Genomic DNA, 27799 nt, shown 5'->3' on the forward strand with positions numbered 1-27799 from the left:
TGATGAGTTCTTCATCCCAGAACTTAATGATTTCTGATGAGAAATGCTCACCAATTACAGTATTGTGTTGATCTGTGTTCTAGGAAATACTCTGGGGAGGAGCTGACCTTCTTCTAGCCCCTCTCTTCCCTCCTACCCGACTCAGCCTCACACTAGACCCGGGCAGTTCCCTTTGTGGTCATCTGGGACTGAATTTGATGATTGAAAGTCTAGCAGAAGCCTCCTTCGTGGGCTTTGTGAAACAGTCCCCTATAGTACTGTAAATAGGGAATACTCTTTGAGAAGGGCTTCAGAAGATTCTGGACTCCACATCACAAAATGAGTCTTCAGATATTCACAGCATCCAAGCAGATGATCTTTTGTTGGATCAATGGGAAGTTTTTATTTTTATTTTTTTTAATAAATTTGAAATTTTCTTTACAAATTGCAAATAAGATGCTTCAACGATTTCACTCTTTCCATTCCCATACAACATATTTTCAGATTTCTTCGATCTTGTTCTTTGTGTTACTTGTTCCAGTATTCCTGATCCAGGTGTATCTAGCTTGGTCTGTTTTATTTATATTTTCCTTGAATAAGTACCATGCCCAGCAGCTGCTTTGATCAGCCTTGTTTTGATGGGATTTTCTTTGTTTCAAACAGCTTCTCATACTCCATGTTGGCTCTGCTTGTTGCAAACATAGTGATGAGATAAATCTGGGAATGATACTCTTGCTAGTCTAGGGAAAGATTTGATTATCTGGGGCTGATTCACTCCACTGAGCAGTCCTGTACCGTATTTCAAGGTGCCCTTGTCTTTATGGTGGGTCTGCTACTCCTCATTTTCTCCTCAGGTGAAATTTAGACTCATATTTTATAAAAACCTCATTTGGAATTTTGATTTAGAGTATATTAAATTCACAGATTAATTTGGGGAAAGAATGGACATCAGTCAATAATATGGTGTATCTTTGTAATCATTCAGTTTTTTAAATGTCTTTCCATAATAGTTTATCATTTTTTTGGAGATTTGTAATCCTTAATGGACTTGTCTCTAGGTATTTTATAGTTTTATTGTGATCATGAATAAAATCCTTTTTCTCCTGTCACATTTTCTAATTGGCTACTGCTGGTATACAGGAAAGTTACAGTCAGTCCCCTACATACGAACTTTCAAGTTTCAAACTTTCAAAGATGCGAACGTGCGTTTGCACGCCCAATCATGTAAGTTAGTTCACGTGTCTGGCGTACATTGTCACATGCGTGCATCCTCTACAAGTGGTTGTGCTTTTGTGTACTTTACTGTACTGTGTTTGTTTTGTTTTGTTTTGTTTTGTTTTTTATAGCACATGTCAGTTTTCATTTTTTATTATTATTTATTTTATTTTTTTTGGCTGTGTTGGGTCTTCGTTTTTGTGCGAGGGCTTTCTCCAGTTGCGGCAAGCAGGGGCCACTCTTCATCGCGGTGCGCGGGCCTCTCACTATCGCGGCCTCTTGTTGCAGAGCACAGGCTCCAGACGCTCAGGCTCAGTAGCTGTGGCTCACGGGCCCAGTTGCTCCGCGGCATGTGGGATCTTCCCAGACCAGGGCTCGAACCCGTATCCCCTGCATTGGCAGGCAGATTCTCAACCACTGTGCCACCAGGGAAGCCCACTGTGTTTGTTTTTTATGTATTATTTATGTGGAAAGTATTATAAACCGATTACAATACAGTACTATATAGCCGATTGTGTTAGTTGGGTACCTAGGCTAATTTGTTGGGCTTACGAACAAATTGGACTTAACGAATGTGCTCTTGGAATGGAACTCGTTTGTATGTAGAGGACTTACTGTATTTGGTTTTTTATATCAATTTCATCCTGGGCACCTCTACTGAACTCTGTTATAAACATTATTTCAGTTAATTCTATTTGATTTTCTGCTGGAAAGACATATCTGCAAATATGACAGTTTTGCCTTTTTCTTTCCTATATTTATACCTCAGTTCTTTTTCCTGTTCCGTTGGCCCTGACCTCCAGTTGGAGGTGGGCATCTGTGTTCGTTTCCAATTGCTGCTATAACAACTTACCACAAATTCGGTGGCTTACAGCAGCATAAATTAGTTGTCGTACAGTTCTGGAGATCAAAAGTACAAAACAGGTTTCACTAGGCTAAAATCAAGGTGTCTGCATTCCTTCTGGAGACTCTGAGGGGAGAATCCATCCCCTGTTCTAGAGGCCGCCTGCATCCCAGCAACCCCTTCCTCCATCTTCCCAGACAAAAGTGTAGCCTTTTCCAGTCTCTCTCTGCCAAACTCTACCTCACCCACTTCCTTCTTTTACTTATGAGGATCCTTGTGATTACATTGGGCCCTCCCAGATAATCCAGGAAAATCTCCCCATCTCAAAATGCTCAATTTAATCACATCTGCAAAATTCCTTGTGCCCTGTAAGGTAACATAACCACAGGTTCCAGAGATAAGGACATGGACATGTTGGGGGACCATTATTCAGTCTAACACAACATCCTCACATTAATCCAGACATCAGTGGGGAACAAGCGTCATATTTTAGTGTTAAAAAATAAGGTTTGTTTTAGGATTCTATTAGACCATTTTCATCGTTAGGAGTGTCCTTCTCTTCCTAGATTGCTAAAGCTTTCATCAGGAAAGGATGTTGAATTCTTTCAAAGTTTGAGGGCTCACATTCAGATGAAATTCTTCTTAAGTCTATTAATGTACTAGGTTATTTTAATAGATTTCTTCATTAAAACATCCTTACAATTCTGAGATAAGCTCTACTTGGTCACGATATATTCTGTCTATGCAATGATGGATTCACTTTGCTAATATTTTATTCAATATGGTTTTATTTATGTTCACAGTAGGAGTGGCTTATCTGTGTGTGTGTGTGTGTGTGCGCGCGCGTGTGTGCACACGCGTGCGCACATGTGCTTTATCCTAGTATAATTTTAACTCAGGAGTATGCCCTTAAGTGTACTTTCTGAGACCTAACAAGTCATTCTCACATATTTAGTATTAAAGACTAACAGATGATTTTTGAGCACTTACTCCACAGATAAGTCTTATATAGCAGCCTAGCATAAGTCACAAGCTCTGCTTCATTTGATGGGTTTCTCGGGGAAATATTTTGACTTCATAGCAGTGACATAGCTTTGATAGGCTATTCTCAAGGAAGAAAAATACACACATGAAAAATTAGGATGAGCAAATTTAGAATCAGCTTAAATGATAAGCTGAATGCAAGTGAGCAAAAGAGTACAGGTATGTAAAATGTCTTCAAATAAGACGTCCATATGTTACGGAGATAGAATGAGTTAATAGGGATGTGACAAGCAAACGCTGATAATGGTTTTAATTTGGAGTTTGGGGCCTATCCCCTTTGTAGAACTGTGTCTCCTACTGAACAAGAGCATACAAATATAAAGGCATGTTTAGGAGGAAGTCAAAATAATTTCACTGACCGCAGGGGCTAAAAGATGGCTTGGTGACTGTCTTCAAGTACATGAGAGGTGATGAGTGGATCCTGACCGATAGTCCATTTATAGAGATAAAAGGTGAGAAGGTGACTGCATTCACAGCAGCAACATGTTTGCTTGAAGAAGAAATTTTACTGACTCTTGGAGTAACTAGGCTTCTAAGAGAATAGAACATGTCAAGATAAATGTAAGCTTGAAAAATGACAGACCAACAATCCAGCCCTAGATGTCCTGTGCTGGAGGCTGAGAGCCCCGACAGATGACCTTGTGGCAGAAGGTCACTGTCATAGTCTGGGGTCACATCTACCATGTCCACACTGCTCTCACCCACAGCGGACTGAGGAAAATAGCATTCTTCAGGAATCCCGGACATAATCTCAGTTTCCCTGCCGACCTTCTGCTGGAGATGAGACCCCAAACTAGGGCCAGACGTCGTAGTGAATCCTCTTGCAGACAAGACTGAGGTCTGCCTGACAGACTGGGGTTGGAAACTCAGAAATCAGGACCTAGAAGAGAAATAAAGTAAACATGACGCACGGTCCTGAACCAGGGATTAAAATCAAGTCGTCCAGCTCAGATCAAGATGGTGGCGTAGGAAGATTCTGAGGTCACCTGTTCTCACGATCCCACCAAACCTACCAAGTCACATAGAACAACTATCCCTGAGAATGACCTGAAGACTAGCAGGACAGATTTTCTGCAATATTAGAAAAAGCCACATCGAGAAGGGTAGGAGGGGCAGAGACACGGTCCAGTCAGAACCTGTACCTCCAGTATGACGACCCACAAGTGGGAGGGAAGTCACCACCGAGGGGGTCCCCCCTGAGGAGCGAGGGGTCTGAGCCTCCCGTTGGGCTCCCCAGCTGGGGGACCTGAGCCAGAAAAACAAGCCCCATAAAATCTGGCTTTGCAACCAGTGGGGCTCACGTCCAGGAGAGCCCGAGGGCTGCGGGAAACCAAGACTCAGCTCTGAAGCGCTTGTGCCCAAACTCACTTGTTCCGAGTGCCAGCACGCCGGATTGAGAAGCACCTGGATTGTACAAGGAGGTACATTGATTAATCTTAGACCACTTGCCGGAGGGGCAGGGATCTGGCGGGACTTTCTCAAGGGACAGAAGCGCTGACAGACACCTTTTTTTCTTTTTCTTTTAAAAATATTTATTTATTTATTATGGCCGCACCAGGTCTTAGTTGCGGCGTGTGGGATCTTAGTTCCCTGACCGGGGATCGAACCCGGGCCGCTAGCATTGGGAGCACGGAGTCTTACCCACTGGACCACCAGGGAAGTCCCCAGGTGCCTTTTTTTCCCGTCTCTTTCCACGTTGCTGGCCGGGTGCTGGTGGGCGTCATTTCCGTCACTCTCCATCACCTAGCTAACACCTTGCACCCTGCCCTGGAGTGCCCTGAGGACCAGCCTTGCCCAACCTGCTCAGGCTCCCTGGGTCCCACGCCGAGCTCCCACTCCCCTGCTTCTCTGAAATGTCTGGGTGTTCTGGTCCCCAGAATCACCCCTAGCGCCTCAGAATCACCCGGGCAGCTTAGTCAGAATATGGGCCCCAGGCCCCATCACAAATCGCCAGCTAGACTCTCTGGGAGCCGGGTCTGGAAATCTAGTTTTGATTTTGAACAGCTGCCAGGAGATCGTTTCTTCTGCAGCCAGCTTGCTCCTGGTATTCTGGCCAGCCTCGGGAAGCATCTTTCACCAGATAATAGCAGTTGATCCCGTTGATATGGAGGCCCAGAAGCACTTGAACGCCACGAGGGCAAATGTATTTTTAAAAAGCTTTTCACCGAATCTTGCCTTTTAGCTAGTTCTCGCTTGGGAAATATTATTTCTCAATTTATCTGGCATTTATTTGGAACCACATGGCTGAGATCCTTTCACCACGTGATTGCTCTCCATTGATTATCTGAGATTCTGCAAGATAAGCGTCCTTGGTTTATATCTGAAGCCTGTGTTGCCTCGACGTTCCAGTTCAGTGGCAATGAGAATAACGATCACGGTGAACGTTGATGGTGTGCTCCCTGGGTACTGGGGACAGTGCTAAGTGCTTGAAGCGAGTAGATGCATTTCATCCTCTCTCGAGGCGTGAAAGAGGATGAAGTAGGTGCTATTACTGCCCCTGTTTTACAGCTGGATAAACCAAAGCCCAGAGCTGGGATCTGTGCGATGTTTGGACATGGCGGAGTCCTGCCCAGGCTCTAGACCCCTGCTCCTGACTGCTACACTGTGTCACAGTTAGTCCCATATGCCCCCAGGAATTCTTCAGATCGCCCCCATCCATGTGGCTCGGCCACCCCACGGTGCCTGCCGTTTCCTCCTCACCGACTTCAGCTCCCTTTGTTGACTGTCCTGGCCTGAGTTGTGCTGACGTGGGCATCATGGCCGTCCAAGTTCAGTGTGGCCTGTGCCGTCTTTCTGGGGTGGCACCTGGCCCTCTCCCGCTGGCCCAGCGCCCTTTCCTCTAGGAGTGGCTACCACGCTGCGCTCTGAGTGCCCAGACCCCTTGGATACGTCTTCTGTGCCTTTCAGACTCAAGCATGGGTCCCAGGGGACAATCAATGTTGGACCCTGGGGTGTATTGGTCCCCTCCCCACACTGACACGTGTCCTTTATTTTCCAACCACACGCACGCGCACTCCGCCCCCCATGTCAAGAGATTCTTAGCAAACCTCTCCCCCAGCCTCCATGTACCCCTGGACACACTCAATCCTAAGGATGGACCCAGAAAAAAATCGATGATCGTGAGGACAAGAGATTTACCCAGATAATCAGCAAGAATCAGAGCCAAGATTCGAGCTCAGGATTGGAGCTTCTGGTTCCCTTCCCTCCAGCTTTGCTGCCATATGCTGGTCCCTACAGCACTTGGACATTAAAGCCTTGGAGCTACTTGAGGGCGACCATTGCTTTCTTCCCAAGTGTTCTTTCTTGACTTTAAAGAAGCTCTGTGTTTCCTGGAGAGGTAGGTGGCCAGGAGGCTGCCATGCTCCTTCAGTGTGACGTGAGATGCTCAATATTTGTTCCCACCTGCCTCATCCTCTTTCGCAGCTCTTTCTGGCCTGTTTCCTCTTATATGAAAGGGTTATAATGCTGTATCTTGTACAGGCATCCATGAGAATGAGCTAAGCTGATGGAATGGAAGGCGCTTAGTAATGCACAAACCACCAGAAAAATCTAAAGTATCAACCTTCCTGCCTCACTTCTAGTTGCTCAGAGCTGGTGCTTTTTTAAAAATCTGTTCACTGAAAAATTGTTTATTAAGGTGTTAAGGTTTTATATAGTTGGTTCAAGATCCGTGTAATTTAAAATTCTGAGTTGCCCTTGAATAATCCAGATATCTCCAATACTCACACGTATATAAACTACTATATTTCCTGATATTTATCATAATTAGACTTCTCTAACTTCCATTTATCAGACAAATGAAACATTAATCTTTCAAAGCCACACCTTTAGGAGTTCACAAATTCCTATTTCTCTTGAGTTTTTTTTTAAAATTATATTTTAAAACTTCTTTAAAAGGAAGCCTAAACCCCCAAATCAAAGGCCTTAATCTGCCTTTCACAATCTATATGTATATCACATCATCATGATGTACACTTTAAATATCTTACAACTGTGTCAATTACACCTCTGTAAAGTCGGAAGAAATTGAAATCACACACAAAAAAGCCTTCATCTGAACCAACGTTGAGAAATAGAGCAATGAAGAGGATCTTTCATTCATCACACAGAAAAAATACAGAATGTATTTAGTTATTTATTTTCACCGAAAGAGAATATACTTTGTATTTAAAGAAATCAAAGATTAGTTGTCAGGAGTTGCCTTTGGAGAATGATCAGTAAGTGCCTTAGCAATGGTCGAATACTGATAGCAGGGACCATCGCCTCTTGCACGCATTAATCTTCATACTTCCAGCTCCTTTAACCACAGAGTGTGGTTACGGGTGATGGGATTAACCGTGCAACCGGTGCACGGTTGCAGGATCCCACGGAGGAATGAAGCATGCGTGAAGCACACTGCCGTCCCTGGGGTGGAGACGCTCTCTGAGCTAGGATACTGACTTAGATAACCAAGCACATGCTCTCTGAGAATCTCCATTACTCATCAGTGAGCATGGGCAACCCAACCTGCAAATCACACTTAATCGTTTGCATATGTTCTACAAGCGCTCCACGGGTGGCGATGCGCTACAGCAGAAGACCCTTCACGATGCGCATCTGTAAATATGTGGTGTACAGACCTGCTTGGAAATAAGCTCGAATGAATGTATCAGTCATTCTGGAGAGTCCGCTGGGAGTCCTGCAGAAACTATCCCAGCATTAGACTTGTTTCCACCTGAATCCTCAGATTCATTGACGCTGGACCCAAGATAATGCCCATTGTCCAAAACTTAAAATCTCTATCTTTAATGCTACTTTTTCTTTCTGAAAGAGCAGGGTTTCTCAGTAGTGGCACTATTCACGTTTTAGGCTGTGTGGTTCTTTGTTGGGGGGACTGTCCTGGACGTTCCTGCCTGGCCTCTACCCACTGGGTGCCAGGAGCATGACCCCCTTCAGCTGTGACATCCAAAATATATCTCCAGATATTGTCAGATGTCCCCCGGGGGCCAAAATGTCCTTGGGCCAAGAACCAGTGAGAGGGTGCAGGTGAAAACTGGGCTGAGTTGGTCAGTGATTTTGAACAAAAGTAGGGCTTCGAGGGGCGTAAGCAACGTCTGGCTAGAACAGAGCTCTGAGGACTCCTCTGTGGATAAAGAAAGATGCGATACAAGGAGTGAAAACAACCTTTGCTTCAACTGGCCGTCCTCAAGCTGTCATTGCCGTGAAAGGTGATGGGTGAGGATGCTGAATTGGGCGGGACCCGTTAAAGCATAAGCCTTAGGCGGACCTGGGGCTAGAGTTTCCGCTGGCACTGCAAGCAACAGCCTGAGCCTCAAGCTGGAAAATGGCCATTTCCACGAAGGTTATGAATGACTGTGCTTAAGTACTGATGGCTCCAGCCTCTCATCTGTACGCAACGCCAGTGGTTATGTCATCATAGAATAGGAAACTGGGTCGGAACCAGAAAGAATAGGAGTCACTACAAGCAGAGTGTCACGAAGACCCAGCTTGGTGGTTGTTGGTGTCTGCTGGGGGTGCAGAGTCACTCTGAGGTGGAGGCTGGATCATCCTTTCCAACACACGCGTGAGCATACACACGTGCACCCATGTAAATGCACACACATACACACATGCACACACACAAATGTGCACCCATGCTCATGCACACACACAAATGTGCACCTATGTATGTGCACAATATACATACATGCACACATACACACATGCACACACAAATGTGCACCTATGCTCGTGTACACACATACACACATACGCACATGCACACACAGTTATGAAGGTGACATATAATTCAAGTCCTGACTCCGTGGAACATGGGTTGAGTGCTGCAGAAGAAGTACAGAAGGCCCGTTATAGAGTTTGTTGCCAAGCAGTCCTCAGTGCAGGGACAATCTCTACATCCACATGTAGAGAGCCAGACCGCGGCACCGAGATAAGCCCGGTCTTACATGGCACTGCACACGTGCTAAAAACTTAGTAAATAAAGGCAGCGCTAGGGGCCCAGGCGGTGGCTGTTCTAGTCCCCACGAAGGCCAACCTTGATCGACTCAGATGTAACCCTATTTCCCCACTCCAGCTGTTGGCCTGGGGGTGGGAGCCTGTCATCTCTCAGTAGAGTCTTAACAAGACGAAGCCCGATAATGCTCCAAGTCAGAAATGTGCTGCAGGCGACCTGGAGACCTCTGCTGTTCCCTCCAAAGCCTCCCAGCTCGTGACATCTCTGCCTTCCTCCTCTTCATTCTCCTGAGGATAAAAGGCAGGTCATGAAACACCCTTACTTTTAGGATGCCTGTACCTTTAAGGTGCTAGGGGTAATACCATCAATCTAGTGGAATTCTACCCCAGGCTTTGTTTTCTACATGGAGACTCATTTAAAAAAAACTTTTTTTTTATTGAAGTGTCATCGATTTACAATGTTGTGTTAATTTCTGCTGTACAGCAAAATGATTCAGTTATACATATACATACATTCTTTTTAATATTCTTTTCCATTATGGTTTATCACAGGATACTGAATATAGTTCCCTGTGCTCTACAGTAGGACCTTGTTGTTTATCCATCCTATATATCACAGTTTGCATCTGCTAATCCCAAACTCCCAATCCTTCCCTCCCCCCTCCCCCTCGGCAACCACCAGTCTTCTCTATGTCCGTGATTCTGTTTCTGTTTCATAGATATGTTCATTTGTGCATTGAGACTCATTTTAATGGAACAGCAGTAAGCGTCACAAAGTGTCATTTTCCTCTGAAAATAGAAAGGACCGGTAGAACATCTATCGTTGGGGACCTGGGATGGGCTCACGAGCACTCAGTGAGGTCCCGTGGAAGGGCGTTTTCCCAGCCGGGCAATCAGGTCTGTGGTTGCTTTCACACGCCGCCGAGCAAAGGATGGGCTGACTCTCCGGCTCTCCTCTTCCATCTGCCCGTGTCGCTCTGGGCATCTGGGCAGGTCCCTCTATCTCCCTCTGCCACCATCCCCAGCCCCACATCAAGAGGAGCGATTTCTCTACACCTGTGTGCAAGCAGCGAGGCATGCTTCTAATCCTTTCCAGAAAAAAAACCCACCCACGTTTAACCCCCTCTTTTCAGTACTTCGCCCCTATCTGATGACAGGGGCATTTTGGACCATTTTCGGTGACAGCAGTTAGCACCGTTTCAAAGCTTCCCTCCCTGCCTCTGCACTGCTCCAGCCTGGCTCTGCGGTCCACCCCTCCCCTCCCAGGACTGCAGGCAGCTCCAGGAAGTCTCTGTTCTGTGTCGGGGGAGCCTGTTCAGGAGGGCTGCCTCCTGGACTCTTTCTGGAAGGTTCTGGGCTCCTCGAGGCCACAGCATCCGCCCCACCTGCCTAGACCCTGGCTGCTCCCGTTTCCCGCAGTCTGCTCTGACTCCAAGCCCCGGCATCCCTCTCAAGGGAGTTCTGGAAGGAGGTTAATGATGCTGGGGTGTTTCGCGACGACGTGCTCCGACAGCCAACAGTGGAGCTATTTCCCTGACATGTGGGTCTAGCGCACTGCACTGAATCCAAAGTCTTGCTCGGTGAGCCAGCTTATTAAATCCTTCTCAGCTCCATCCTCGGAGAGTCTCTTCCACACACACGTCCCTGCTCGTCTGTCCCCGTTCAGCCCTGTCAGGGATGCTGTTTCTTGTACAGCTGCTCACTTCCGCTCAGGGATGTTAGAGGCCAGGGTGTTTAGAGGCGGCTGTGACTGAGTGTATCACTGGAGCTCCAGGAAACGAATGAAGGAAGGACCATTCTTTCCCTCCTCATAATACAGGGTGAGTCGCTTTCCCAAACCCACTCCCTGCGTTGATCCAAAAAGTAAAGGACCCAGACCGTGAAAGATGTCCCTCGGGCACCTCTCTGCTCTCCACCCAGGCAGTGCTCAATTACATGCAGGAAAGGGAAAGAGAGCCAAAAAACCTAGAAACATAAAAACCTGGACAACCTGAGGAATCCTTCCATCATTCATTTTAATCCCCTCTATAGTGCCTCATCCACTAGTCATTAAAAAAAAGGGTGGGATTGGGAGCTGGATATTCTCTGAGAATGTAAATGGCCAATTTGAGATTGCATTTGGTGTCGTTTTCTCTCCGTATGGTGGGAGAATCCAATTTTTATTGTGAGTGACATAGTCCGAAAGCGCTATCTGGAAACACAGAGACGACCAGTGGAAGGGCCTGGGTTCTTCCCCCGGCCTCCCTGCCTCCCTCCCAAGAAGTGGAGGCCCCAGGGCTCCTGGACCAGACGGCCCCGTGTCTCAGCACTCACTCTGCCTGTGGACGTAGCAGGCCAGCTCTGACCAGGACCTCCACCATCACACTCAGGGATCCAGAACATCAGTGGCTATTCCTGAAGGTGACCATTACAGCAGTTGTCACAAGGGTCTGAATACGGTCTGCAGTGTCAGGTGTTCGGTGGGACCTCTGCTGGATCAGCCTAAAGACAGTAAAATCCCTCCTGAGGTGACACAAGGGAGACTCAGGCCAGCTCAGGGTGACAGGTGCCTGAACACCTTTGCTCCTTATGAACGAACAAACTCGACTTTGTTTCACAGCCTGGATTCTTTCCTGTACGGCCTCCACACCCTCTTCAAAGGTGACTTCAGAATAACAGCCCAAGATGAGTGGGTGTTTGCAGACATCGACCTGCTGCACAAAGTTGTCGCCCCAGCTCTCAGGATGTCCCTGAAGCTGCACCAGGTAAACATCCCTTTTTTAAAAAAAGTATAAGCCTGAAGCATCAGGGGAAAAAAATGACCTTTCAGAAACGCAGTCCCTTTCCTCGACATGACATTGATGAGTGGGCTTCTGATTTAGTAACTAAGCGTTGAGGCATTGCATATTCTTGACCGTGTCCGTGACAATGTGCCCTCAAGACCCCTAGGAGGTGGTGATCTCCCGCTAGGATGGAAGAGGGGACTTGGCCAGAGAAAATGACATCAGAAGTGCCCACACTGTCTCAAAAAGTCATAGGCACCTAAGCCGCAAGCTCTTTGCCTAGCACGGCCCCGAGGCCAAGGGTGCTGGGTTGGCGAGGTGTCCTCCATCCACTCAGGGCAACTGTGAGATGTGGAGGTGGACGTGGCCTTGCACCCCCCCCCGGGGCCAGCTCTCTGGTCCTCCTGACCCGAAGATGGACTTCCTTCCCCAGGACCAGTTCACTTGCCCCGACGAGTACGAAGACCCCGTGGTCCTCTACGAGGCCATACAGTCCTTTGAGAAGAAGGTGGTCATCTGCCACGAGGGCGACCCAGCCTGGAGGGGCGCCGTGCTGGCCAACAGGGAGGAGCTGCTGACCCTGCGGCACGTGGTAGACGAGGGCGCGGACGAGTACAAGGTCATCGTGCTCCACAGAAGCTTCCTGAGCTTCAAGGTGATCAAGGTACGGGGCCCATCCTTCCCAGCTGGCGCGAGCCTCCCACCTGGGCGGAATGTGAGAAGAAACAGGAAGGATTGGCACCGATGCCCTCGCCCTGGGCCAGCATCCTCTGTCTCGACCCACAGCCCCAGGGTTGGGGGGCAGCATTGGCCAGCGTGCAGGGCAGCCCCGGGGCAGGCGGTGCGTCTCCTCCAGGGCCCTTTCCCACCCCGAGAGCCGGTGCGCAGGTGACAGCTTCGGCAAGAAGTCCTGGTGGGCTAGACACACATGTCGCTGAGGGTCAGATCTAGCTTATTCTTTTTAAATTAATTAATTAATTAATTAATTAATTAATTTATGGCTGCTTTGGGTCCTTGTTGCTGTGTGCGGTCTTTCTCTAGTTGCGGCGAGTGGGGGCTACTCTTCGTTGCGGTGCGCGGGCTTCTCACTGTGGTGGCTTCTCTTGTTGCGGAGCACGGGCTCTAGGCGCACGGGCTTCAGTAGTTGTGGCACGCGGGCTCAGTAGTTGTGGCCTGTGGGCTCTAGAGCGCAGGCTCAGTAGTTGTGGTGCACAGGCTTAGTTGCTCCGCAGCATGTGGGATCTTCCCGGACCAGGGATTGAACCCGTGTCCCCTGAATTGGCAGGCAGATTCTTTTTTTTTTTTTTTTTTTATAGCTATTTTTTTTTTTTAATTTTTTTTTTTTAATTTATTTATTTATTTTTGGCTGTGCTGGGTCTTCGGTTCGTGCGAGGGCTTTCTCCAGCTGCGGCAAGTGGGGGCCACTCTTCATCGTGGTGCGCGGGCCTTTCACTATCGCGGCCCCTCCCGTTGCGGGGCACAGGCTCCAGACGCGCAGGCTCAGCAGTTGTGGTTCACGGGCCCAGCTGCTCCGTGGCATGTGGGATCTTCCCAGACCAAGGCTCGAACCCGTGTCCCCTGCATTAGCAGGCAGATTCTCAACCACTGCGCCACCAGGGAAGTCCCTAGCTCATTCTTAAAGACTTTATAATTCTCTAAAATTCCAGACCTTCCTCTAATAACCTGTTCCTGAACCCGAGAACTTCCTTCCCAGAGATTGTCTTCTTCCTATAGCTTCAAACCACCGGGCTGAAACAAAGCCTTCCTTCCTTTTTATTTGATCTCTGTGGCCCCGTGAAAGTGGCATCACATCCACCTTACAGGGCTGCCATTCGGGCTTGACTATGAAAGCTTTAGGCCAAAGTATTGTGGTCCCAGGTACTTGTGGTCCCAGGTACTCAGACCCAGAACCAACATGCTGGAGGCCCCCGCCATCTGCTTTTCTCCCCGCGTCTTCCCCGCCCTGCAGGTGAACAGAGAGTGTGTCCGTGGCCTTTGGGCGGGGCAGCAGCAAGAGCTCATCTTCCTCCGCAACTGCAATCCCGAGCGCGGCAGCATCCAGAACCACAAGCAGGTCCTCCGGAACCTGATCAGTTCTTCCTGTGACCAGCCCCTGGGGTACCCCATGTATGTCTCCCCGCTCACCACCTCCTACCTAGGGACCCACAGGCAGCTGAAGAACGTCTGGAGCGGACCCGTCACCTTGGACAGCGTCAGGGCGTGGTTCCGGACCAAGTGGTTAAGGTGGGTCTTGACAACAAAGGCCGTTATTTACCCGGATGCTGGATGGGGCGGGGCTGCGACTCCAGGGCTTCTGGTTGGAATGTCACCGTCCATCGCTCTTTCCGTGCCCAAGTGCCCCGCCAACACAGCCTTTGTTTCATCAGATGAGTCTGCCTCCCTCCCCCTTCCATCCACGGGCTGAGACTTGGGCTTGAGCCCTTGCAGAACTGCCGAGGTTATGGGTCTTTGGGAGTGACTGTTACACATCTGTCTCAAAGAACGGGGCTTGAAATCCCTCCTCCCACCCAGCACGCATCTCTCATCCCCTAAGTCTTCTCAGAGCCCCGTTGGAACGGTGTCCCTGGTGAGTTGGAACGAATTCTAAGATGTTCTGTCAGAATCTGGCGGAGCTCCTTGTCAGGCCCCAGAGCTGAGGGTCCCTGTGGCCGGTGGGACCTGCGGCTCCTTCATCCGGGCGCGGTGTATTCGTTTATCAGACTCTGAGGTTTGGGGAACGGAAGGCCCTCTCTCCACCTGTATCTCAGGTGTGCTGCTCACCTGTAGAGTCCGGTCTGCCGTCCCGATTTGGACACGAATGTGATGGGGCGTTTACGGCAATTAGAAATGTTCTGGTGGGAACCCTTCAAGCGTTTCTCCCTCTCACAGGGTGCGGAAGGACTTCGATGCTACCGGCCAGACCGGCGCCGGCAACGTCGAGGATGCGGATGCCGGGGGCGCCCCGCCCATAGGCGGCAGCAGTGCCCCCAGTGGTGAGAGCCGGGAGAGCAGCTCGGAACAGCCCAGAGAGGATGGGAACCGCCACTGGTCACCCCCTGAAGGGACAAGGACGACAGGTGCGTGCAGCGGGGGCTTCGTGTTACTGATAAGGCTCCTGTAGTCCCACTGGCCAGCACTGTGGGTTGTGTTGTCGTTCTAACCTCTGAGAGCCCCTTTATGCAGGAAAAATCAGTGTTGGGACAAAAGATGCCCCAAGTATACTGACTCTTATAGGTTCTACTCAGAAAACAACTCTCCATGTGTTAGATTCAGCATTTAACCTTTATCCGTCTGCCCATCACCTCAGCCAGCCAGCCAACCAGCCATGTGTCTGTCCATTGGTCCAGCGGTCACTCCCTTCCACCCCCTCTCTCACTCATTCAGTGCCTATTGGCTCACGTGCCTCTGTGTCGGGCTGTGTTGTAGCTCTTGGTCCATGATGGTGCCTTCGTCTTTCTGTGAGTTGAGCCCCCCTCTCCAAGTCTGTGGCGAGGCCGTTGCCCACTGTCTACAGCTCTCCCCTTCCTGCACTTACACCTGACATTTCAGAGCATAAGAAAAGAGGGAAGAAGGGTGCCAGCAGGTGGGGACGGAGGGGGTGGCTTGGTTCAAGTTTGGGCTGAGTTTAAAGTTTAAAATCAGTTAGGCTCAACTAGATGGATGAAGTTCCAAAACCCCAGTCCATTGGGAGGAGGGGGCTGGCTTAGAAAAGACGACCCCGAGGGCCCGCAGAGGACGCGCCCGGGTGGATGCGGGAGAGACAGATGCTTGGCCCTGGTTCCTGCTGGCGCACTGGCACTCAGCTTTGCCCTTCAAAACCTGTTAGTGGCTTCGCCTTTTGGCCTCAGTGCTTTTACCCTCCAGAAGGGTTCATTAAGTGCCTTTTTGTGCGCGTTCCCCTGCCAGCTCTGCACCGAATGAGTAATGAGGAACGGTCCCTGTCTCCTGGAAGCAAGGCTGAGGATTTAACTGAAATAGGATTTATATAAAGATGGGCAAGATGGCAGATAGGTAGGGAGACAGAGAGACAGACAGATGATAGGTAGAAGACATATGATAGACGATAGATGGATGGATGGATGGATATGTGATAGATAGATAGAGATGAATCAATAGATGATAGCTAGATAATAGAAGATAGATGAGAGATGGAAGGAAGGAAGGAAGGGAGGGAAGGAGGGAGGGAGAGGTAGGTAGGTAGATGGGCAAAGTGGTTGCCATTAGCTGCTTAGGGGGAAGAAGGCCCCCTTCCCCGCCCCGTGCCGTCTGCCCCAACCCCAAGCAGAGCAGTCGCCCAGCCCGAGGCCTCCGGTATTGGGCTCTCAGGCCAGGAGTTTCTCATTGCTTAGTTAATAGTTGTTATCGCATGAGAATTTTAAGTTTCAAAGTCACATAAAGTGATCTTCCAGATGGGAAAATGCAAGGTAGGTTCCAAATGGAGAAATTCCTGAGCGCTTGGCACGTCTAACCAGGTGACTTGTGGGAACCAGAGGGAGGCTGGAGTCGGGGGGGTTTCTGGCTGGCGGGGCCGCAGGCGTTTAAAGAGCCGAGGATGGGCGTGCTGGACGGGCTCTGACTCAGTGAGATGGCTCTTCCCTTTCGTAGAAGCGAAGCTGTGCCAGCGCTTGCGTGGCCTGGAAAGGGCCAGTGCTCCTTTCTGTCCTAAAATCCAGACCGCGTAGCTTGTGAATGTTCCCCCCGTTCACCGCCAGAGCCTGAGGCTTCCATGGCAGATGTTGGAGCTGGATCTTCCAGAGCCCAAACCAGCTGTTCATTTTCCATTATTGCTTCTTAAAATCGCTTCTCCCAAGGCCACGCTTGGCTTTCCGTGCTTTGCGAGCTCACCAGGCCCACCAGGCGACATCGCCCACGGGCCTCATGAGCGGGAGCCCCCCCCACCCCCGCAGCCGGCCCCGGGCTCTAAACCCAGCGGTCCTCCTGTTTGGGAGACTCCGGAAGCCTCTGCCGAGCGTCCGAGGCCTTGGAGCTGCTCCAGCTCTTCGCGTGCCCCCCGTGCCCTGCCTGACTTCTTCCGCTGGCTCAAGGGCTCCTCTTACAACTGGCCTTCCTTGGGGCTCCCCCAGGTGAAGCTGACACCCAGCTCTTCTTGAAGCAGCTGCCCGGGTTCTGTAGGCCCCACTGTGGGCAGGGCAGGGGTTGGGGACGTGGGGCAGACACATGTGTCTCCCTGTGCTCTAGAAGCTGACAGTCTGGAAAGAAGGCCCTGCACTCCTGGGGAGTTGTCCTGAGACTGGGTGCCCCCTGCCCGTCAGAGGGTCAGAGGGCTGGCAGGGGGCCCACCTCGCCCCTCCCCACCCCAAATAAAAGAAGAACCGCTCTCTTGCTCTCTCTGGCCACTCAGGCAGCCCTGACAACTGCACAAAGTCTTAAATCTCTTTTCCACATACCAGCCAGGGTGACAGTATTTTAACTTGGGACATTCTTCTGTTGAATAAGTCTTCCCATATCCCTCAGAACAAACCTGTATTCCTTTGCTAGGGCAGCTGTAACAAAGTACCGCCAACTCAGTGGCTTCAACAAAAGACTGTCTCACAGTTCTGGAGGCCAGAAGTCCAAAATCAAGGTGTTGGCAGGGTTTCTTCCTTCTGAGGCCATGATGGAGAATGGGTCCCTGGACTCTCCTGGCTTCTGGTGGTTTGCTGGTGATCTTGGGCGTCCGTTCCCTTGTAGAAGCTTCATCCTGATCTCTGCCTTCATCTTCTCATGGCATTCTTCCTGTGTGCGTGTCTGTGTCCAAATTTCCCCTTCTGGTGAGGACACCAGTCCCGTTGGATTAGGCCACCGTACTCCGCTACGACCCCCATCTTAATGAATGACACCTGCAACAGCCCTCTTTCCAAATACGGTCACATCCTGAGGTTCCAGGGTTAGTACTTCAGCACATGAATTGGGGGGCCCAACTGGGCCCTCGCCTGGCCTGCAGGTCTCCCCATGACCCCTGGCTCACATTGCCTGGCCTTACAGCCCCCTCTCTGCCCCTCACTCACGCCAAGCGCTCCTCCCCGCAGAGCCTCTGCCTCTGCGGCTTCCCCAGGCTGGACGTCCTGCCCCCAGGCTCAGCTCAGTTCTTCGCTCCCTCGCTCAGCCTCTGGCCAAATGCCACCACCTCAGAGAGGCCCCTGGCCAGCCAGCCGTCCACGCGGCTCTGCCCCCGTCACTGTGGCAGGCTGTGCGTGCTCAGGGCCTGGGAGCTGCCCGCGCCTGCACTAGGCCAGCGCAGTGCAAGGGGGTGCCCGGTGGCGGCCCTGTCTTCTCGGGGCGGGGACAGGAGCACACAGGGGGACCGTGGCCCGCTGCGCCTCGCCCTGCCATGCCCGCGAGGGGCCTGTGCTCATGTAGACCTCTCGTCTGCACGTCCACACTCCATCCATACCTGCCTACTGCTTCTTGCCCCGCCGCAGGCCTTGCTCGGTGCACACACCTGCAGGAAGGCCCAAGGCCCTCCCTGGGGGGCAGCCTGGCGGCAGGTCTGGGCAGGCTCTGGATTCGGGCAGGGCCTTCTGGAGAGCCAGGCACCCCGGCGCTAGGTGGCGGGGGGTATGGGGGCCGCCCAAAGCATCCCTTGTCTCCGTGGCTTCCTGGTCCTGGGGAGAGATGTGGTAGGAGAAACGGGCGTCGAGTGGGACCCTCTAAAGTCCTGGGAGGGCCGCTCAGGGCTAAGGCGGCGCTGTGCTCAGCGGGCGCGGGCTGACTGTATGGGTGGATGGTCCCGGGCTGACTGTATGGGTGGATGGTCCCGGGCTGACTGTATGGGTGGATGGTCCCGGGCTGACTGTATGGATGGATGGTCCCGGGCTGACTGTATGGGTGGATGGTCCCCCTATGGACTGAGCCACTCCCCGTGAGGCTTCCCCGGGGGCTGGGCTGTCAGGCCCTCAGGCCACAGAATTCCCAGGTGAGACTCAGCTGTCGCCAGCTTCTGTCTGTCACAGCCAAGAGCAAAGCGCCAACAGCTGCAGATCCTGTCGGCTCGTCCTTGTGCCCCAAGCCCCCTGCCAGAACCCTTCATATATCTTTAGAAGAGTCTCCACCTAAGACTGATTGCTCTCCTGGTGATGCCTTGGGGATCGGGCACTGGCCACACCGAGTGGGCCTAGTCCTGGGGGGGAGGGAGACGCCCGAAGGCAGCTAGCCCTCTTCCCTCCCCCAGAGGAGGGCCACGCCACGGTCCCCGACGGGCTCTCCCTGCCCTGGAAAATCCAGGCGGCTCCAGATGCAGCACAGCTGGTCCCCTGAAGGACGCAAGAGTGACCACCTTTCAGACCATCTGGCTTAGAGTCCCAAGGGGGCCCCAGTGGGCTGAGAGAAGCCGGTGGGGCGTGAGTCCCGGAGGGGGAATGACAGAGATGGCCCCATCTGCCCTCCAGCCCTGCCTGCAGCCTCACTATCCCCCCGCCTCAGTGGCTGCCCGGGGCGAGGCTTTCCTGAAACTCAGCAGGGGGCATCACAGCCCGTGGCATAAGCCAAACACCCATTCTGCGGGGCTGGGCAGGGATGGAGTCCAAACTTGCCTTTGAAAGGATGAAACACATGAGACAGTTGGCTTGAAACCAGCCACTGGGACTTACAGGCACGCATCAAGGCAGCAGGGAAATCTTGGACTGTCAGGGCAGAGCAGGCCCCTGAGAGACATCAAGAAAAGCCTGAAGTTGGCATCAGAAAGGGACAACCTCACTCCCCACACCCAGGGCAAGATACCTCCTCCTGCCCCTGGAACACTGAAATGTCTCCATCTTTTTACTCCCACTCTGGTTAAAGCCATACGGGGACATGGCCACCTTTGGCTTGGTTCATTGCACCCACTCACTCCCTGGGGGAAGTTCAAGGCCAGCACCCCTGTCCCTTCTCTCCACGTCCCTTGGCAGCTAGAAACACGCCCCGCCTGTAAATAAGCACCATGTCGGAACCCCGGGACTTGGAGAACAAAGCCCAGGCGGGGGTAAGCTTCCAGTGGGGATCTCAGGCTGCGTCCCTCAGCGCCCGATAAACGCAGGTGCGCACAAGCATCTGTGCTGCAGGCAAGAGGAGAGCTGCCCCCGCCCGGCTCAGGTCTCCGAAGCCTGGCAGGGGCCTCCCCCAACCGGCCCCCTCCTCCTGAGCTGGTGCAGAGAGTGGGGATCGCGGGGGGACTCTCGCACCCTGACAGGGCCAGGCGCAAAGCTGTCAGTTACCGAAGCCCCGAGTGCAGTAGCCCTTGTGACCCCAAGGACACCGGCCCCAGAAGGAGCCGCACATGGGGAGGGGGACAGCCCTGCCCGGCGCCACGGCCTTGTACCTGCCACCAAGGACTCTTCCCAGATGACGCGGCCAGTGGTGAGATGCCCGAAGGCCCCTGGAAGAGGGAGGGCGGCCTGGGAAGCCACCCCCCGCTGCCGCTCCCAGCAGGACGGCATCGCCAAAGGGGACTCTGTGCTGTGCAGTTGCTGGGTTTCCTTCCAGCCTCCGGCTTCTCTGGCCTCCTTCTCGCCCTCCCTCCAATTGAATCAAACCATGGTGCCCACAGCTTCCAGAAAGCAAGCCAGGGGCCTGCTCAGCCAGCGCAGGGAAGTTAGAGGTCGGTCTCCAGTCCTGGGGGGGATATTCCTGATCCCGGATCTTTGTACTCGACCTGGAAGACTCACCTTCCCAGCTCCCGCCCCGTAGCTTGCCTCCCAGGCTACAGGGGAGGCCCAGGGCCCAGTCTGCAGGGGCACACGGGTGGGGGGGGGTGGGTCTCAGTGTCTAGGTCAAGGCACTTTTGAAGCTTCCCAGATGGTTCCAATGGCCAAGGTTAAGAAGCCCGTGGCCAAACCCAAACCGTCTGGGGCTGGCTCTGTTCCCAGTCAGGGGTTGAAGAAGCTTTGGGTTTCCACGCGAGGTGAGTTTTGCAGGTTGGGCCCTTGTTTCCCGGTCAGTGTGCCGCGTGCCGAGCCTGTAGATGCGGCGTTGCAGTCAGAGAGGAAGGGCGGAGGGTGGAGAGCACCGCGTGATGCCACGTAGGCAACCAGTGATGATTGGTGTGCTGTGCCCTGCGGGAGTCCCCGGGGCCGAGGTGGAGGACCCGACTTCCGGGCAGGGCATGACAGAGAAGCCTAGCTACGCAGCAGTGATTGAGCCGCTCTCAAGGGTGAATGTGAACGAAATTCTAAGAACAGGCTCTTGTTTTACTCACAGTGCCCAAGGCTCAGTGCCCATAACTGGAGTCCCAACTGCTCCCTCCCTCCCTGGGTCCCTGCTTCGGTCCCCAGCCGGGTATCCCCATCCTGGCCCTTGCCAGACTCTCAGAGGACTGGGATCCCAGGTGGGCACAGCGTGTGGGTGCCCAGCACCTCATGCCTGACTCACGGGCCCTCACGCCCAACGGCCGGGAACTCACTATGCCGCCCTAAGTGCGGCCTGACAACCTGCAGACTGCTTGCTGGAAGGGGACTTGGCCCACTGGTGGAGGCTGGTGGTCTGCTTGCTGAGAGCAGTTAGGAATTTGTAACTAATCTGAATCCCAAATTGGACAGGAAGGCTATCTCTTCCATCCTATTTTTTTTAATAGTTTGGTGTTTTGAAATTTTGAAATTTTTTAAAGTACAAAAAAACTTCAAGAATAAGGCAATGACTACCTACATACATTTCATCTAGATTCAGTAGTTAACATTTGATACATATAATTTCTCTCTTCTATCCTATTCTAAGGATTTGCACCACCACCTTTCGGATAACAATCAAAGACAAAGGAATAATGCTGGGATAATGAACAGGGGAGGGTAATTTATATGGAATTTCAACCCAGGTTCTAAGGAGAGTTTCCCTAGAAACACTCCTAATTTGATAATGAAGTAACTGGCAAACTAAAACTACAAAATAAGTAGCATAGATGTATTTAGCTTGGTTTCGTACTTGTTCCATTTGCAAAATTAACTAACTTTGAAAAAATCAAGAGCGACAAAAAGCCCCAAGAACATCTGAAGCAGTGAAATCAGGGCAGGGGTTACCCCATCTTGCATGGGAACACAGGCCATTCCCCTCTGGCACACAGATGGGTCTGTTTGTTACTGGAATGAGCTGAGTTCCCCCACTAAGTACGGGTGGTCTCTCCAACATCAAAATCACTGTCTTGCGGATGAATGTGGACTATTCTGGGGCAGCAATCAGCGTTGCAGTATAAATCACAAACAGATGTTTGGCCTTGCCAAGCTCTGAATAAACTAACAAATCACCATCTCTGTTCTTAATTCGGATTCGTCAGGGTCCCTTTCTCCCTCTTTCTTCCTCTGTAAGAGTAACATACTAACGCTTCAGCAGGGACCGTTCAGATGGGCCCCATCCCCGGGTGGGAGCCCCATGCCTGCACTCACCCAGGGAGTCCCACTCTGTGAGCAGCGCTGCGGGGGGAGCACCCCGATTTCTCAGCAGACGGGCAGGAGGGAGCCACGTGGGCACCCCAGTGCCCTCTGGCAACGGGCACCCACCATCACAGTGGGCACATGGCAGTAAGGTCGACGTGAGGCACGAGGGCCCTTTCAGCCAGTCCGCCGCTGTGGGAGGAGCAGGGCTAGAGGGGACCCGGGGAATGTCCACAGTAACATCTGTTCCCTAAGGAGTTCTCTCGCAAAAGATGTGTCACTCTCAGCTGTTCCCATAGGCAAACATAAATATTTCAGAATCACCGGGTGCCCAGTTCATCATTTGGGCATTTGGGGTGAGGTGACATTCCTTGGGGGTACCCACCCTGCAGCCCCCTCTATTTTTACCCATTGAGTGTAACTGTAGCCACTCCTGGACACACGTCAGTAGGGCAATTGGTAGCACCGTGACGTCACCAGCTGCCCCCTTCAAAAGAATATTTTATTTATTTTTATTTTTTGTTTTTTAACTGAAGTACAGTTGATTTACAAATGTTGTGTTAATTTCTGTACAGCAAAATGATTCGATTAAGCATATACATACATTCTTTTTCATATTCTTTTCCGTTATGGTTTATCATAGGCTACTGAGTATAGTTCCCTGTGCTGCCCAGTAGGACCTTGTGGTTAAAATAATATTTTAAAATTAGACCCTGGTGAGCAGTGAGGCTTAAGTTAAGGAATTCAGCGTTCCAGCAAGCTCAAGGCTCCTCCACCAGCCTGGTCTCTAAAGCCGCAGAGGTAAGTCAGGCACAAGACAGGCCCTTTAAGCCTGCCTTCCTCCAGAGACGTGCCAGGACCAAATCCTTGGCCAGTCCAGTCCCGTGTATCCAAAATGGCCTTGTTTTTCTCTCTCTTTTTTTTTTAGATTTAGGCCAGAGTGGATATATGTATAACAACTGATTCACTTTGCTGTACACCTGAAACTAATACAACATTGTAAATCAACTAGACTCCAATAAAAAATAAAATAAAGGCCTCGTCTCAGCAAGTCTCAGCACGAGCTGGGCCAGGAAGGACCCCTGAGGGGAGGGACAACTGGCCAAAGGGAGCTGGGAGCCCTGACAGACGTGGGAACCCGGGCCGGGCACGCCCGAGTTGGGCTGGGGAGGGCTTCCTCTCAAAGACCTTGATCTTAAGGGAAAACTTTTCTAGAAAAAAAAGGCCACAGCATGTGGCTCAACCCTTTTTTCCTCTTTCGAAGGCAACTAAACATGATGCAAACCTACCTGCCTTCCCTTCATCACTGCTTATCAGAGGAGCCCGGGAACCCAGTCCTGAAGCAGGGACCAGATGGGATTTGCCTGATGAGGCCACGTTATGGGTTTGCCCAGGACAGGGGCTCCCAGGGACGAGGGACTTCGGTGCGAAACCCAGGACAGGCCTGGGCAAACCGGACGGGCCCATCGCCCTGGCCGCCGCTCCCCACACCAGCACCCCCGCCCCATCCTTCAGTCCTCAGGGCTTAGTGGAGCCCCGAGCTGGGCTCCCAGCCCTCCGCCCCAGCCCAGAAGGTGGGAGGCCAGCCTGGGTCCCTCGGGCCCCGCAGAGCAGCCCGCCCGCCTCACCACGCAGACACTGACGTTGGCAGCTGCCTGCCACGGCAAGCTGGTCTGCTCTGCTGTCTTTTTTTTTTTTTTAATCCCCCTTTTCAGAAAGCTCTGGTTGACTAGCTAAGTGACTTTTTGAATGCCCTTGCTTTTCCCTTCTTTCTCTTTAATTCCCACTCTTACGTGTTTTTTTTTTAAATTAATTTATGGTTGGTTTACGACGTGTTGATTTCAGGTGCACGGCAAAGCGATTCAGTTATCCATATACATGTATCCGTTCTTTTTCAGATTCTTTCCCCACATGGGTTACTACAGAATACCGAGTAGAGTTCCCTGTGCTCTACAGTAGGTCCTTGTCGTTTACCTACTTTGCTCTGCTTTCCTTTAAAGGCAGGAGAAAAGACAGGACTCAGTCCGTCCAGGACCCCAGGACCTTAAGCCAGACGCCGCCCATCCCGCGCTCGCCCGGCCCCATCGTGGACAGCCGCCCGGCCTTCCTGCAGACGTCCACGTCGGTCCACGAGCTGGCGCGGCGGCTCTCGGGCAGCCGGCTGTCCCTGTGCCCCTCGGCGGCGTCCCTGCACTCCCAGCCCCCGGCCACCCCCGCCGCCGGCCACCTGAGCGTCCGCGAGCGGGCCGAGGCCCTCATCAGGTCCAGCCTGGGCTCGTCCACCAGCTCCACCCTCAGCTTCCTCTTTGGCAAGAGGAGCTTCTCGAGCGTCCTGGTCATTTCCGGGCTGTCTGCCGCCGAGGGGGGCAACACCAGCGACACCCAGTCCTCCAGCAGTGTCAACATCGCCCTGGGCCCCTCGGCCAGGACCGCCAGCCAGGCCGCACGGGTGAGGGGCTCGGGGGGTGGGGGGCGCCCCTGGCCGATGAGCCCGGTCCCCCGGGCCTGCAGGCTCCCGCCACCTCCCCTGTAGGGTTCCCGGAGTAACAGGCAGGCAGCGAGACGGGAGCTGGGCTGACCGCGCCCGGCAGCGGACAGGATGCGTCGCCCGGGCCCCGTAACGATGACGCCCAGGCCGGCGACGGTGGAGGGGGCCGGATGTCAGAGTCCCCTTCGCCCTGAGCCCAGGATGCTGGGGGGCACGTTCTCCACGGGTGCAGACAGAACCTTCTCTGTCCACACTCCTCTGGCTGAGGGAGAGGAAAGGACACGTCGGCGCTGCAGGCAGCTCACCAGCCACCGGGTTTTACGGTGGCTCCCGAGGTGGCCTTCTGCGTCTGCGCGGTTCAGTGTTAGAGAGCTTTGAGGACTTTGCCCACATAAACGGTTCCTTATCGAGGATCCCAAGCTAGCCGGCGTTGGATGAATAACTGAGCTTCACCAGTCAAGTACGTAAATAAACGCCCAGCCACTCTCTTCTGTACTGTGGTAGGGAGGGAGAGATCGGGGACGTTCAGGCAAAAGCCGGCCTCAGGATGGAGGCTTCCACGCTCCGTCTGAACGTTCACACGCTGTCCTGCCCGCGGAGGAGCAGAGCCACAGGCTGCTGGCCTTCTGCTTCCGGGCGTGGGTATTTGGAGGTGGATGATGCGGGCTCTGCTCTTACCCTCTTCCCGTAGGGAGACGCCCTACAGGCCGGCGCGTCCCCCTGCCCGAAGGAGAAGACATGCAGTGGCACCTCCAGCCACCTCGAAACCAGGCCGGCGTGCACCCCCCCTAAGAAGAGCCGCGGGGTCGCAGCGATGGTGTGCCGGCCTTCAGGGCAGGGTTCTGAGCATTCTGGAGCCCCGGGTTACTTCAGGAGTTTAAGTTAGATAGCTAAACATAAACAAACTTCCCTTTTTTCATTTCCTCAGTAACGGTGCACAAAATATCGCAGCTCTCTGCCACCCCCAACGTGTGTTTAAGACAGTCTGTGGATGCAGCTCTGGGATTCTGGCAAATTCTCTCTCCCACAGGGATGGCTGGGTCCTTGGGACCATGTGCAGCCGCAATAAAAAGGCCTCGGTATTACTGTTTGGGATCAAACCTGCAGGACTGAGCAGCTGTGCAGGGCTAAATGTATACGAAGTGACATTGACCCAAACTCAGGAAATCCAGGCTCACAAGTGATCTCTTGCCCAAGGTCATGTTTTTCCAGGTTACCCAAGAAGACGTCCCTGTGTGCAGAGGTGCCTCCCTCTGCCCGTGGCTCGGGCTGCATGTTCTGTCCTCAAAGACCCCCCCCCCGCTTTGGTCCTCTGTAAATGGACCTGACTTTAGACTCTGACCCCAGGATCCTGCCACACTGCCGGCTGGTACTTAACAGCCGTGGGGTGGTCATCAGGGGAAGCAGTCAGCTTTGCTGAGCCATCACTTGTTGCTTCTCTTTTCTCTTTGGAAGCACTTTTCCGAGCCGTGCGAACCCACGGAGGCCACCGAGCAGGGGCTGCTTCGAGATCGCCACGCGGCCGAGAACCTGCGGGTGATGTGCAAAAGAGCAAGCCAGGAGGACGTGGGCCTGGACGACACGGCGTCCCAGCAGAGCGCTTCCGACGAGCAGTAGCTGAGCCCGGGCCAGAGGAGCCACGCCGTCGGGGAGGGACGCAAGCACCCCCAGCTTCTCCCCTGCGATCCCCAAGCTAAACAGCGCAAAGAATGAGAGCCGGGAGATCCATCCTGTGGAAGATGAGTGCTGTGTACAAAACAGAATAACTTGATCTCAGGTTCTTGAAAAATATCTCACGTGATGAACACAAACCTTGACACCAGGCCTCCCTCCTGCTCTGGCACTCGCGGCCCCAGAGAGGCGGGGCGTGGGAAGCACCCCTCCCAGAACTGGAAAATTCAAATAAAAGCCATGTTAACATCTTAAGACAACTCAAGTAGGGCACATAAATAACTCCTTCTGGTCCTGATGAAAATAAGACAGCTGCATGCTAAACGACTGGCATTTTGTATGTCACTGTTACCGTGAAAAAGAGGCGGACGGCAGCGCGTATCACACCATCAGCTGGTCCAACGCGCTGATGTTCAGTCTACATATAGAGAAACATCTCACTTCTTTATAATATTTATGCAGCTGTTAAGTATAAACCAGTGACAGCTTTACTGCGAAAAATGTGATAGTGCATGCAATCACGTCCAAAGCATCCTGTGAAAGGAGCCAACCATCCCCAGCAACGTGAGTGCAGAAGTCTAGTTGAGGCAGGTCATGGAGGGCCACCTAGGAATGATACTAACTGCAGTTACAGCAACGTCCTGCAAGAAGCCAGGCCCCGTCTCGCCCAGTGCTACTGTGTGCTTCCCAGGAATGCACGCCTGTTTCCAAGCCAAGCAATCCTTACCGTGTCACAGGACATTTGCACATACCTTTGTTTTTGGAATTAAAATGTTTACAGTTATTGCTGTGTCCAGTTGTTTGAGTTCTGCTGAAACTGTTGTCACTTCTGAAAAAAACCAAAAAACAAAAAAAATACCATACCCTTCACTGTAAGAATGACATTTAGGCAAATTCTTTTTAAAAAAAAAAAATTATTTTTTATTGAAGTATAGTTGATTTACAATGTTGTGTTAGTTTCAGGTATACAGCAAAGTGATTCAGTTATATATATATTCTTTTTCAGATTCTTTTTTTTTATTGAAGTATAGTTGATTTATAATGCTGTAGGCAAATTCTGAGACAGCTTTTCTCATCTTAAGATTCCCATCAGGTAGAGCAGAAACCTGGCTTCTTCCTAACATGAGGGAGGAAGAAGGGGTCGCAGAACAGAGTCCGTGGAGAATATCATCACTGACCTGACGAACCATCGCTTTTGGAAAGACCTAAATAGTTAGGGCTACTCAATTTGTAAACAGTCACACAAATTTCTTAAAGGTACCTGGGGTTTGGAAGTATAGGCAGAGGGGAGGGTATTGCAGAGAATTCCTTACCCCTTGGAAGTAGATGGTCATATTCTTTTTTTTTTTATAAAATAAGAATTAACAATTAATAACAATAGGTAGACTCGATAATCGGAGAGAGAGACAGTGCATGATTCTCAAATCAGCAATCCCTGGAGGTGCACTCCTGCTTATTTCTGATGGATTTGCAGATGTCTGTCTAAAGAGAAGCTGATACAACCTCA

The 27799-nt window shown here is 51.9% G+C and overlaps 1 protein-coding gene across 5 annotated transcripts in view; it reads left to right on the forward strand.

The window, feature by feature from the left end:
• Positions 1-27076, forward strand: part of PCNX2 (pecanex 2) — a 281650-nt gene extending 254574 nt beyond the window's left edge. For 3 of the 5 annotated variants that reach the window (XM_082407549.1, XM_082407552.1, XM_082407551.1), the window contains 6 exons: positions 11634-11778; positions 12230-12460; positions 13766-14040; positions 14686-14873; positions 24134-24582; positions 26077-27076. In XM_082407549.1, coding sequence (XP_082263675.1) covers positions 11634-11778; positions 12230-12460; positions 13766-14040; positions 14686-14873; positions 24134-24582; positions 26077-26238 — 1450 coding nt within the window. In that variant the 3' untranslated portion in view covers positions 26239-27076. Of the gene's footprint in view, positions 1-83; positions 1289-11633; positions 11779-12229; positions 12461-13765; positions 14041-14685; positions 14874-24133; positions 24583-26076 lie in introns of those variants that run through there. The other 2 variants (XM_082407550.1, XM_082407553.1) reach the window with 2 other exon arrangements.
• The last annotated feature ends 723 nt before the right edge of the window (positions 27077-27799 follow it).

The sequence above is a fragment of the Balaenoptera borealis genome (genome assembly GCF_965194805.1).
Source record: "Balaenoptera borealis genome assembly, chromosome: 10".
Lineage (NCBI taxonomy): Eukaryota > Metazoa > Chordata > Mammalia > Artiodactyla > Balaenopteridae > Balaenoptera > Balaenoptera borealis.